The 14,019-nt window shown below is 41.5% G+C and overlaps 1 protein-coding gene across 3 annotated transcripts in view; it reads right to left on the reverse strand.

Annotated features, from left to right (window-relative positions):
• Positions 1-14,019, reverse strand: part of Dtnb (dystrobrevin beta) — a 199,708-nt gene that overhangs the window by 58,696 nt on the left and 126,993 nt on the right. For all 3 annotated transcript variants that reach the window (XM_042696649.1, XM_042696651.1, XM_042696652.1), the window contains exons 10-11: positions 13,304-13,381; positions 355-444 (exon numbers count right to left, since the gene is read on the reverse strand). In XM_042696649.1, coding sequence (XP_042552583.1) covers positions 355-444; positions 13,304-13,381 — 168 coding nt within the window. The remainder of the gene's footprint in view (positions 1-354; positions 445-13,303; positions 13,382-14,019) is intronic.

Here is a 14,019-nt window from a genome sequence, read left to right on the forward strand (position 1 = left end):
TTTAGGTATGAATGGACAGGAATAAGAAATATGAAACACACCAAAATAATCTATTTCTAGAACTGTCAGTCTCTGAGGTGAAAGGTGAACATACACTTCCAGTGTAACCCGTGGGGCCTGCTTCAGAGGTGACTTTCTTACTCTATATTTAGGTGAGTGCCAAGCTGGCAAGACTTGTGCTCTTGTGGAAGCCAATGCTTTAGTAGTTATTTTAACTCTGCCAATCATAGCTGGCAGCTGCTCAGGAACACGCCATATACAGAGTTTTTCCCCATGGTAACCCCATGTAAGACAGCTCTCGCTCCCCTCCCCTCCCCCTGGCCACCCGCCTGGTGCTGCTGCTCTACCACCAACCGTGTGCAGTGCTGCAGGCGGGCCACATAGGAGGCTATCAGCGCATGCTCATCGGCCAGGGGACTGGGCATGTCCTGGCTATACTGTAACCTGGGAATGACGGAAGCATGACACAAACACAGACAGAGGGAGAAACGAACATGGATTAAAATGAGCAAACAAAAGTAGAAAATAAATCATGATAAGAAAAACTTTTTAAAAAAGCTACAATGTGTAATGGAATATAGTGTTAGTCCATTGGTAATCCATTCCACAAATTGTGTGTGTGTGTGTGTGTGTGCGCGCGCGCGCGCGCGCGCGCATGTGCCAGTTTCTGAGGCTTGAACTCAAGAACCTGGGTGCTATTCTTCAGCTTTTCTGCTCAAGGCAAGAGCTCTACCACTTAAGCCACACCTCCACTTCTGGCTTTTTTTTTTTTTGGTAGTTAACTAGAGAGAAGAGTCTCACAAGGACTTTCCTGTCTGGGCTGGTTTTGAACTATGATGCTTAGATCTCAGCCTTCCGAGTAGCTAGTATTACAGGCAAGAGCCACAGATGCCCAACTCACAAATCCTTTGAAAATGACTTCAAGCAGCCTTTTAGGTATTAGCTTTGGCCAGCAGCCCTTGAGAGGAAGAACCATGTTCACCAGTTCTGAGTAGGCCCAGGGCTATGGAGAGGAATCATGTTTTAGAAAACGTCCACTGGAGGGGCTGGGAAGGTGGCTCAGTGGTAGAGTGCTTGCCTTGCATGCCTGAGACCCTGGGTTCGATTCCTCAGCACCACATAAGCAAAAAAGAAAAAAGCCGGAAGTGGAGCTGTGGCTCAAGTGGTAGAGCGCTAGCCTTGAGCTGAAGAGCTGAGGGACAGCGCCCAGGCCCAGAGTTCAGGCCCCATGACCGGACCCAAAAAAAAAAAAAGAAAAAGTCCACTGGAAGAACAACCAAGGAACTACACTTCTTAGTACTTGTGGGGTCTGCACCAGGCTTAAGAGGAGACTTTGTTCAGTTGTACCGACCTATTTCATATTACTAAATGACCCCTCATGTTATACTTCTAAAGCTCATGTCTATCAAATATGAATATGAGCATTGAGTATGAATATTCAGTGTTTCCACAGGCTACCAGGTAACTACTTTTATTTCCTATAAGGAAAGTGTCTTTAGCATTTGTCTCCAGGCTAACAGTACTTAGACAAATTCACTAGGACTGTATTGCATTGAAAGACAGAACTGTGTGGCTCATTCTTATAGATACATGAAGGTCCTTAAGCATATGGTCTGTTTTTCCCCTTACTTAAAAAAGTTAGAACCTGTAAAGAATAGAATCATCTCATGATTGCTGTTCATGAACCTATCACCAAACTTCAACAAATGCCATCATTTTGTCAGTCTTCTTTAATTTATTCAGCTTCCTGTTAATGAAAATCTCAGGAAAATGGGGCTGGGAAAGCGCTAGCCTTGAGCTGAAGAGCTGAGGGACAGCGCCCAGGCTCAGAGTTCAGGCCCCATGACCGGACCCAAAAAAAAAAAAAAAAAAAATCTCAGGAAATTGCTTCACCTGAGAATCTTTGTGGCTGTACATCTGTCAGACAGTAAAACTATTTTATTTATCCTCAACATCACTACCCTGCCTAAAAAAAATAAAAACTAACAAAGATTTTCAGTGTCTCAGCCACCTAAATATGTCTTCAAATCTTAAAAGGCCTTTTGCAGTTAAAAATCAATATTCAAACAAAATTCCTACTTGCATTTGCTATGTACATCTTTTGTGTTTATATCTGGCTAATGGATTTCTGGGTTTTTGTTTTGATTTTTGGAATTTTTGAGACAAGATCTTGCTATGTCATGAATGCAAACCTTGAATCTGAGATCTTCTTCCTCTGTCATGTGCTGGGATTACAGAGAGGAACCACTTTACTCACTACACTTCTGATTTTAATTTACAACTGTTCCCCCTTTCCTTGTTTATTTATGACATTTCTTTGTGAAGAAACCAGGTCACCTTTAAGAAAACGCTATCTGGATTTGACTACTTCTGTGGTACCATTTTACTTGTTTCTCTGCCTCCTGTGGTCAGAATCTGGATGCTTAAAGTTTTTTGATATGGCTTTGTTTTTGAGAAATGACAAGAATGGGATGACCTCTTTATTCTTCAGCAACACTCAAGGTGACCTCTAGTAGACTGTGGTTTATAGACTATCATTTAGAATTCAAGGAGATTAAAAAAAAAAATCCTAGCAAGGAGACCAAGAAGAAACAGAAGGGAAAAGACAAGAGCACAATATCTAACCAAGTATAAACATGCTTCAAGGAAGGAAATACAAGCACTGAGTGCTGGCCACTGGAATCAGTGCCATGGCTATCTCTGGTTTCCTTGACCAGCATAGTTCTGGCAGCAGGATGGAAGTTGAAACTGGCTGGGGTATGCTCCAAAAAGGATGGTCCAATAGATATTGAAGACACTCACTACAGATAACTCCTTCTCAAGAAGTTCCTCTGAAATGGGAAGGAGAGATATGTATTCATAGCTAGGTGGGGGAGGAGGGAGGGAGGTGACTGAGGCCAAGATGTGATCCCTTTTTTTTTTTTTAAATAAATTTCAGAGAGAAGGGATGGGTTAAGAGAGATGGGTGACAATGTTGTTAGACGCTTTGTACTCATATAATGTTTTGTAGAATGGGAACTTCTTTGTACAACTACTTAAAAATAATTAAAAAAGAAAAGAAAAAATAAATTTCAAAAAAGGAGCAATATCAACAGATTTGTAGGTTAACAGGAAAGATTCAGTTGAGATAGAGATGAAAGGAAGATGCAGAAAACAGAACTGCCTGAGTCCTTGAGTTTCCCACTAACTTGGTCACCACCAGTTTCCCAGCCAACAGGTCCAAAATGAAGACTTCTTAGCAGTCTCTTCCCTACATCCATAGTCAAAGTGTTAGCAAGTCCACTGGCTCTATCTCTACCACCTCCACTGTTGCCGTAATTTACAGCAGCTTCTCACCATGTCTCATGTCAAGCCAACGGTCTCCTGACTAGATCCTCCTTCTACTCTGCCCTCCAGCTGACTCTCCACACTACACTGAGTGATCTTTTAGTAATAAATCAACATTAGGGTGATGAAAATATTCAAACGCTGATTGTGGTGATGTTTGCACAATTGCATATACTAAAACCACTGAAGTGTACACTCTGAATGGATATATAAATTACATCTCAACATTTCTGTTTGGGAAATAAGTCAAGGGTCCTGACTAGTAATTCTAAGACTGCTATACAAGCTACTAAGACTGACCAAATGGGCAAATGTATGACAGGTGTCAGGTTCTCACCATTGAAGAGGGAAGTTACACGTAACGGAGGGACAACAGCCAGAGGGAACAATTGATACCAGACTAGAGCCAGCCATTTCCCTTAACTCATGTAAAGCTTGACGCAAACACAGATGGACAGATAATGTTGGACGAGATAATGATCTCTAATGTCATTAGCCAATAAAAGGAACCAGGGTTGCATAGAGAAAGGTCTCATTCTGGGCTAGAGCAAGGAAAATATGAGAGCCCAAAGCATGCTGCACTGACAGAAAAGTAAGGAAGGCCTAAAACTAGAAAAAAGTAAATAACAGAAAATGACACATCAAAGAGCTTCAGGATCCAACCTGAGAGATGGCCAAAACTGAAACAATTTGAGCAACAAATAAACAATATGGAATTACATTTATGGTCCAGAGTAGAAAATAAATGTGTGTGTCTTAATTGATTATGTAAATGACTGGTAAATAAGAGGAATGGGGGATAGAGTACTTCCTTCTCTAGGGAATAGTGCATAATCTCCTCCACATTGCTTTGAATGGTAACTGTATTTACTAAATCACTTCCAAAGAACGGAGTAGTGAAAGCATGAAGAAATATGGTGGACATTATCCTGCATAAGTGAACAAAGCTACCATCACCAATAGCAAGTCATACTGACAGCATGTACTCCTAGAATGTGAGACGCCACCTCACCTCCACACTACTCTTCCCCCAAAGCCATAACCCAGATAACATAACACATTGCCATGAGAAAGTTGTGAAGGATAGCCAATGGCATGTTTTATGACCTCAAAACTGTCAAGGTCACACCAAAAAAAGACTAAGAAATTGTCCCTTCCTCTCTTTCTCCCTTCCTTCTTTCTTTCCTTCCTTTTTTATGCTGCTTTGAGGCTTGAACTCAGGGCCTTACATTCTTGATTACTTTTCTCACTCAAGGATGTCACTTTACCACTTGATCCACACCTCCATATCTCTGGCTGGCACTTTACCACTTGATCTGCACCTCTGGATCTTTTTGCGGATTAGTTGGAGATAAAAGTCTATCAAATTTGTCTGCCTAGGTTGGCTTCAAACCTTGATCCTCAGATCTCAAGTTCCTGAATAGTTTGGATTACAAGTGTGAGCCACCAATACCTGGTTTCAATGCTGGTATTTCAGTTATGACTTGTATCAAGTCAAATGTAAGATGTTATTATTAGAGGAAACAGAGAGAGGAGTATATAATGACTTGCTGTACTATTTGTGTGTACACAACCTACTCAATTAAGAATAGTAACATATGTGCATATTTGTATATATATGTGTATATATGTATACACAAAAGAGGCTTTCTTGAGACATGGTCATATCATATAGCCTAGGCTGACCCTCAAACTCCTGGTCCTCCTGCCTCTACTTCTAGAGGCCTGAAATCCTGAGATTATAGGCATAAACCAACATACTCTAAAAAAACAAGAGGATCCTATCTCCTACATGATCTGGCCCTTAGGTAACTCTGTGCCAGCTTACCCTTTTGGTCACCATATTGATTTTCAGCTATTTTAGGAAAGCACCAGCTCCATTTCCTTTCTGAGGTCTTTCTTCCTTCTATCCTCTTAGCCAGGAACATTATTCCCCTGCCTCCTGCAGGGCTCTTTTTTTCCTTATAAGATTAATTTTCCTGATGAGTTGTCACCTCTTGTCAGAGCCCTTCCTTGACCACCCACTCTAAAAATCTAACCCTCCACTGCATTTATACTGTTTTTCCTCATGGTATTTACCACCACTTTTATTATGTTATAAAACTGTTAGGTTAAGTCTTCTTTTCAGTGTGTGTGTATATATATATACATATACATATATATTACATATATATATATATTTTTTTTTTTTTTTTTGGTCAATCATGGGGCTTGAATCTGGGCTTGGGTGCTATCCCTGCACTCTTCAGCTCAAGGTGAGTGTCCTACCACTTGAGCCACAGCGCCACTTCCAGTTTTCTAGTGGTTTATTGGAGATAAAGAGTCTCATAGACTTTCCTGCCCAGGCTGACTTTGAACTGCGATCCTCAGATCTCAGCCTCCTGAGTAGCTAGGATTACAGGCGTGAGCCACCAGCACCCGGCTCAGTATATATTTTTTATTGTAAAGATATTGTACAGAGGGTTTACAGTTACATGAGTACAGTAATGAGTACATTTCCTATAGAGCATTGTTACCTCCTCCTTTGTTTTCGCCTACCATCCCTTCCCTCCCCAGGTTTTGTCTTCTGTACTTGAGTGGAAGCTTCATGAAATCAGGGACTAAATCTTTATACAGACAAACTCACTTCCTAAAATGGTGCCTGACACAGACCAGGTACTCGTCAAATAATTGTGAATTAATAAATTAATTTGAAAAAGGTAATTACATATAAAGAGTTCAGACAACAGGTTAGTGACAAAGCTGGACCTGGCCTGCCCTATTCCACACTCCTGCTGCTCCACCAAGTTTCTTCTCATGGTTGAGGGCATACACCTGGCAACAGTGAGAGAAATAAACCTACACAGCAATAGTAGGGGATGGCAGAGCTTTTGAATCTGAGCCATTCCCACAGGAAGTCACTGGCTAGGCCACTGTGGTAGGCAATGAAGTTCCACTTATTCTCTTCTGTGGAATATAGCACAATCTATCTTTGGGTAACATTCTATGTGATTCAGATTGCACTAATGGGCCACAATGAGTGGCAGTTTGCTCATAGTACTTCAATCAAGTTTCACATCTGTAGAATAACTGAAACACAATATTATTACAAAGTGATTTTTAACAGAATTTAAGACAATGTTTTCCAATACTTTGTCTCTATTCAAACAGTAGGAATACTTCTAGTGACCATAGTATCAAAGTCTTCAACAGTAGGAGACTGACTTCCAAAGACCTTTGCTAAAAAGCATGCAAATGGCCTCTAGTGTACTGGAGGATAATTATTCACCAATATGATTTTCCTTGGTAGATGGAGTCTTTCTACCAGGTTCTAATGACCAGCTGTTCTCTGAATCAGAGTCCCTCCATATCCCAGGCACACAAGCGCACAGCTATGCTCATGGTTCCCATCACTGAGCCTGTGGATAAGGAAGTGAGGAAACAGACTCATCAGCATATGGGATAGTCTGAGTTCCACAGGAGTCAATTTTTGTTCCTTTTGAATTTTGCTACTGCAGTGATTAGGAGACACTGTTAATGAAGCAGGGAGAATGGCCTCCTAAGCCCGCTGTAATCGGATGTCATAATCTTCTACCTTGAGTCATTAAGGAGCCATAAAAAATAGATTTCCGAAATATAATTTCTTGGCTCTGAATTTCTCAAGTCTAATAAGAGTATAGTTTGTCTTTAGATCTACATGTTACCTTTCATTTTTTAAAAATGCTGGCATTGGGACTTGAACTCAGGGCCGGAGTGTTCGCTCTTACCTTCTTTGTTTACTTATGACTTGAGCTACAGATCCACTTCTGGCTTTTTGGTGGCTAAGTTGAGATAAGCCTCATGGATTTTTTTCCTTGGCTGCCTCTGAACCTCAAGCCTCATATCTCAGCCTCCTGAGATTATAGATATGAGCTACTGTTCCCAGTATGGGTCATCCTTCTAACATCCTTACTCTATAAACTCGACAAACTGAAATTATTGTTTTGTTCATGGGGCCAGATAGTAATATTTTAGGCCTTTTAGGCCTCATCTTCCCCAGTTCCCCACATCCAAAATCTCCAGAACCCATTCTCGCCCCTAGCTTCTCAGTGTGAACCTGACAGCACTGAACCGTCTTTCACTCATACCCACTTCTTCCATCTTGTCTGTTCTACCACTAGTCCACACAGATGCAGCCTGGATGCAGCCGCATCCACGGGGAGGAGGAAGTTACCTGTTACTCCACTTTCGTAAGCTTCACTTTTTCAAACTTAGGTTTTGAAGTATGGCTTTAGAATGATTCTGTTTGTACTAATCTCAGTCAGAACTGAACAGTCCATGTTGGAATGGAAATGGAATCAAATCCCAACCTAGAAGTGGCTGAAATCTGGAGGTTTGCCCAGGCCTAGAGAAACTTTGGGAATCTGCCAAAACCAAGGACCCTGCAGCTCCATCCAATTACGTGTTAATTTTCAATTACTCTGCTTCTCTGTCTTTCAAAAAACATTCTAGAGAAAAAAAAAATCTGTTCTGACCTAGAGACAGTGTCACGAAGAATTTAAACCAGCTGGCTGTTTCCTGAAGCCCTCTATAGTTCTTGCTTTTCAATCAAACTGTACTTTCCTACCACCCCTAGGTAGGAAGAGAGTAGGTGGGCTGGACAGACAGGATGGTATGGAGACTTTCTGGCTTTCATTTTGGCTCCTTTCTCAGTTTCCCCAATGCCTCTGTAATTTTCAATCTAAAAATCCAGAGGATTGTGGTTTTCATTCTGCTGTTATTCTATCCTGTAGATAACTTGCTATACTCTTGACCATGGCTCTCAGTCAGAGGCCATTTTAACATTGCATTATAATTGTAATGCAACTCAAGATAACTTGGTCATGTCCCACAGTGCAGAGGTAATATTTACACCCTGGCATTCTCTCTTTTTTTTTTTTTTTAGGCATTTTAGAATGATTTATTTTACAGAATTGAAAATGGTATTATGTGTTGAGTTTGTCACTCCCAACAACTGGAAATTTAAAAAAATATTGTTATTAAAGTGCTGTGTTGTACAAAGGAGTAACTTTCATAAAGCAGGTAATGGGTACATTTCTTTTCGGACAATGCCACTCCTTCCTTTGCTTCCCCCCAGTTCAACTGGAACTTTTAAGAGAAATAAAAAGCTGAGTATCTTACTATTTTATTTGAAGTTCAGTATGAAGTTGCTTTGATATGTATTTTTTTCTTTTGCCACTTTGGGAGAAACGTGACTAGATGACATGGGCTCCTATATAACCTGACCACAGATGGAGATTTACTCCTTTGTAGAAATTATTGGCAGAGAATTTAGGCATTAAAGTGTAAATCAGTAAAGTCCTTGAGAATCTATGTTCTTGTGGTATTCCTTTTAGGTCTTTGGCCCAACTTTGATTGTTTATTCATTTGTTTGTTCATTCATTCTGGTGCTGAGGATGGAAGCTAGGTTCTTCACTCATGCTAGTCGAGTGCTCTACAATAAGTTGCATTCTTAGCTCCTATGTCTCAGTTTTTTTTTTTCTATCTTTTCTTTTTTTTTTTTTTTATTGTAAAGATACTATACAGAGGGTTACAGTTACATGAGTGAGGTAATGAGTACACTTCCTCTTGAACATTGTTACCCCCTCCATTGTTTTCCCCCTACCATCCCCTCCCTCCCTCCCTTCCCCGAGGTTCTTTTTTTTTTTTTTTTTGATTGTGATTGAGTGATTACATAATTTCAAAGTCACAAGTTCATTCTAACTTCCCTGGAGCAAACTGTCTACCACAGTCTGTAATATATAACAGTGTTCACATGTTATATACCATATTTGTGATCAGCAGCATGGGGATATTTAGTAGTGGTTCAACCAGATGAGCGGGAGTTCTTTGTTTCTTAAGTCCTGTTAGTTTTGTCGTATCACCTAACATTTTGGATTTAGCATCCACTTATCAGGGAGACCATGTACCGTTTGTCTCTTCGTTCTTGGCTTACCTCGCTCAACATGATTCCTTCTAGCTCCATCCATTTCCCTGCAAATGCCATTATTTTGTCATTTCTAATGGCTGCATAATATTCCATTGTGTATAGATACCACAATTTTTGGATCCATTCATCTGTGGTGGGGCATCTAGGTTGTTTCCATATCCTAGCTATTGCAAACAGTGCTGCAATAAACATGGAGGTGCACGTGTCCTTGTATATTGGTTCCTGTTGTTCAGGGTAGATGCCTAGAAGTGGTATGACTGGGTCGTAAGGGAGGTCAATCTTTAGCTTTCTAAGGACCCTCCAGACTGCTTTCCAAAGTGGTTGTATAAGTGTACATTCCCACCAGCAGTGTAATAGGGTTCCTCTTTCTCCACATCCCCTCCAGCATTTGTCGTTGGCTGATTTGTGGATGTGGGACATTCTGACTGGGGTAAGGTGGTATCTCAGGGTTGTCTTTATTTGCATTTCCTTCACCACCAGGGATGATGAACATTTCCTCATGTGTTTCTTTGCCATTTTTATTTCTTCATTTGAGAAGTCCCTCTTTAGTTCCCTTGCCCATTTAGGAATTGGTTTGTTAGGTTTGGGAGGGATTAGTTTCTTGAGTTCCCTGTATATACAGGATGTTAACCCCTTGTCTGATATATTGCTGGTAAATATTTTTTCCCAATTAGTTGGTTGTCTTTCTAGCTTAGTTGCGATAGATTTAGCTGTGCAGAAGCTTTTTATTTTAAGGTAGTCCCATTTGTCGAGTCTCTCTCCAACTTGTTGTGACCCTGGGACTCTGTTCAGGAAGTTCCTTCCTGTGCCTATTAGTTCAAGTGTCTCTCCTACTCTGTCCTGCAGTAGTTTCAGAGATTCAGGTTTAATGTTAAGGTCTTTAATCCATTTTGAGTTGATGTTGGTGCATGGTGATAGGCTGGGGTCCACTTTTCGTTTTCTGCATGTGGCTGCCCAGTTTTCCCAGCACCAGCGGTTGAAGAGGCCCTGGCATTCTCTTTTACAAACTGCTTCTCCTTTTTGTGAAGGATATGTTGAGGTAAAATGTTCTAAATGTTAAACATCTTGTCCTTACTTAAGATTCCTAGCAATTAGTGCTTATCCACACTTGGTAGATCTGACAGTTAGCTGTCCCCACCTAAGATGGTGTCTTCCCTAACACAATACATCTCCATACATGGAATAGTACAGACTAAGAAGCACCATTCGACTCTTGAGAGAACTGAATGTGACCTGGCAGGAGGAAAATAGGTCTCCTGAAAGAAACTCATGCAGAGTTTTTCTTAGGGACAGCTCAGAGTAGAAGCCTATGGCTATGTCTCCTTGTCACCTCTAAACTATCCAGTGACTAGCAGCCAACCACTCCATACCCCCCCATAGCTTTCTTCCACATTCTCTGTCAGCTTAGGTTTTCATCTTCTCCTCTCTCTTTGGGGATTGCACCTAAGATGTGTCTGCTAGGTAAGTGTTCTACCACTGAGCTATGTCTCTAGCCTGAATTTTGTTTTCTCTTCTCTGTTAAATCATTACCACTCGTTTGTTGGATGTCTCCAAAATTTTATTGCTACTGAGTTCTCTTATTAGTAGGTTGCAGGCAGAGCTCAGCCTTTCTTTCTGGCCTGTGCTTTGGCTGTCTTCAGTCTGCTGATGGTGTCTAGAGAGATGGTGACATCAGTTCTAGGACTACTTTTACCCAGAACAAGAGTCTAGTTGAAATGCTAACTTTAAAATAAAGTCTTAATCCAGGATTTTCTATATCATCTGAAGCAGCTTGAAATAATGGCAGGTATCATTTTGGAACTGACAATCACAGGGAGGCCTGGGGTTGAATATAGCAAATTTAAAGTTATAGGGTTGATTGTGTTATTATAGTTCCTGAGCTCCTTCTACTAGTCTTCCCAAGCAATAAAACCCTGTCAGGAAGATGCACTCCCTCTCCCAGACCCTAGTAGCTATACTCAACTGGGGTCACTGAATGACTCACATCTTGTTCATGGTACCTAGAACACCTCTAGCCCTCAGGTAGTTAGGTGACTCAGAGGAACAAACGTAGTAAATGAAAAAGAACTTAAGATAGCAAAAAGTCCTACTTAATAGATGGTGCTCCTGAAATTAACATAAATTAATTCTTCCAACACTCTAGCTTCCTGGATTTGAAATGAAAACTCCCTGCCTGGCAGTGAGAATGTGAATGCTGTGGATATTTAACATAAAAATTTTAAGACTGAGGGTTGCTGGGATGGCTGTCATGCCCAGGTGCTGGGAGAGCTGCTGCTCTGTGTCCTCCTTAAGAGGACAACATTCCTGGCTAGTGTTTGCCTCCTCCCTGCTGGACTCATTTCACTTAACGACAAAATAATAAAGGCAGTATATTAAACACTCACACAAACAGTATATTAAACACTCACAGAAACCCCACAAGATAAATACTATCATTACCTCCATTTTATAATGAAAACAGAAGAAGTCTATTCAAGGGGCTGGGAATGTGGCTTAGTGGTAGAGTGCTTGCCTAGCATTCATGAAACCCTGGGTTCGATTCCTCAGTACCACATAAACAGAAAAAGCCGGAAGTGGCACTGTGGCTCAAGAGTACCAGCCAAGGGACAGTGCCCAGGCCCTGAGTTCAAGCCCCAGGACTGGCAAAAAAAGAAAAAGAAAAAAAGAAAGAAATGTGTTCAAGGTCTGGTGAGAGCCAGGATCCAAATTCAGGCATTCTGTTTGGCTCAAAAGCCTGTAGGGCCCTCCCTCCCCGGGCCCCCCAAGCATAACTGCATCACCTGGCTCTGCCTGAAGGGGGCAACCTGGCTGCTTCCCTGCCAGAAGTGTCCCAACAAGGCCATAAGCAGGCACTCTTACCTGGTCAGGGTCCTGGTCTCCCCAAGTGGATAAAGGTGTACCACCAGGTCGCTGATTTATTCAGTCCCCAGGAACTCTGTTCCAGGGCAGCCCTGAAGCTGGCTACTTAACTTCCTGCTAAGTTTATTTCCCAAGCATGTCTGATGATAAGAACCACCTTGAATGCTTGTTAAAAATGCAGTCTCTCACAATCTATCCTTGGCTGAGTTATAAATTCACTGGGTCTGACATGGTCCCAGAAATGTGTATTTTTAAACATGTCCCCCCAGGAGATTCTTTTCATCAGTCAGGTTTGACAAATGTTGCTTTAGGAGTTTTAGCCAATAAGAACAAACATTGTTGGTCTGAAGTGACAAGTACTGGGTCAAATGATTATTAAGGAGATGACATTTCTAAAGCTGAAGTAACCCGAAGAGCTCAGCACATATGGCACAAAGTGTTTGTTTGTTTTCCAGTAAGTTGTGCTGGGTGTGCTGGGAGGTTTTTTTGTGGTTATTTCTCTGTGAGGGATGACTGTTGAAAGAAATTCCTTAATGGTTCTGCCCGTGAGGGAGCTTCTGCAGTGCTCTGGTCATAGGACAGCTTAAATCAAACAGAAAGTATGCCATTTAATACAAGCCCTGCCTAAGAGAATCTTGGAGAAGAGAAAATTAAATAAAGAGGAGAAAGAAGTTCAGAATTCTTGTTCCTTGAAGGACCCAAAAGCAAACTTTTTGTATAACTAAGAGTTACGGACTTCAGCTTTTCAACTTAAAAGGTAATGAATCATACATAGAATGACTCAGGGGAATATTTCATATAAGACTAATTAATTTATATAGTCTTCAGGGAAGCAGAAGCAATCTCTGTCTGACATCCAAATCAAATGCAAATTTGTTGAATCTTATATGTAATCTGCTGACACCCTGTTCACTGCTCATCACAATGAATTTCCACTTGAAGCTCTGCTCAAAGCTGAACTTCAGTAGCTGTGTGCAAGAGTCAGCAGAGAAAGAGGAGGATGAAAGCAGGAAATGGGGTTAGAAGATATTTGAGGGGGTGAGGGGGAAGGATGGTGATCTTTCCTACCCCTGAGAATGTACTGCTTCTTGGGCCTTGCTTCTGAGGAAAATCAGACATAGCAAATCAGTGGCAGCGGCCTGTCCTCAACTCTGAGGCACACATACTTACCTCTTGGTAGGAGTGGGCACTCCGGAGGATATGTGGCTAACCATGGTGTCATTCATATTAGTCAGAGGGCGAGGAGGGCTGAAAGAGAAGACATTACATTGCATTAATCATTCCCAGCAACAGTGAAAGAATGGTAAGGGCAAAGGAACCAACCATTATTCCTGACAAGTATGGTGGTACCCAGGGGGCCTGGGCACAGAAATCCATACTTCAAGCCTAAGTGATTTCAACAAGGAGTGCTCTCTCTCCCCTCCCTCCCTCCCTCCCTCCCTCCCACTCTCTCTCTCTCTCTCTCTCTCTCTCTCTCTCTCTCTCTTCTCTCTCTCTCTCTCTCTCTCTCTCTCTCTCTCTCACACACACACACACACACACACAAAGCCACAGGACCACACAGCCTGTGCCAGGGGTTCCAACAAACTATAAAGTACTACTTCAGGTTGAATATTGTTTCTGTTTTGTAGCTTTTAATGTACAAGGATAAGAATTCTGCCATTTAACATTCTTGGTATTAGTTTGACCTCAGGGCCTTGAGTTAGCTAAGCAAACTCTACCACTTGAACATTTTCAGGCCTCTCTCCACCAACCCCCCAGCCTTTTGTGCTTATTTGCTTTTGTTTTTTGTTTGTTTTTCTCAGGTAGGGTCTCGGTTTTTGCCTGAGGCTACCCTTAGACCATGATCCCACTATCTACAGCCTCTAGAGCTGGAAAACAGGTAC

The sequence above is a fragment of the Dipodomys spectabilis genome, unplaced genomic scaffold, assembly GCF_019054845.1.
Source record: "Dipodomys spectabilis isolate Male_0828 unplaced genomic scaffold, ASM1905484v1 ptg000210l, whole genome shotgun sequence".
NCBI lineage: Eukaryota > Metazoa > Chordata > Mammalia > Rodentia > Heteromyidae > Dipodomys > Dipodomys spectabilis.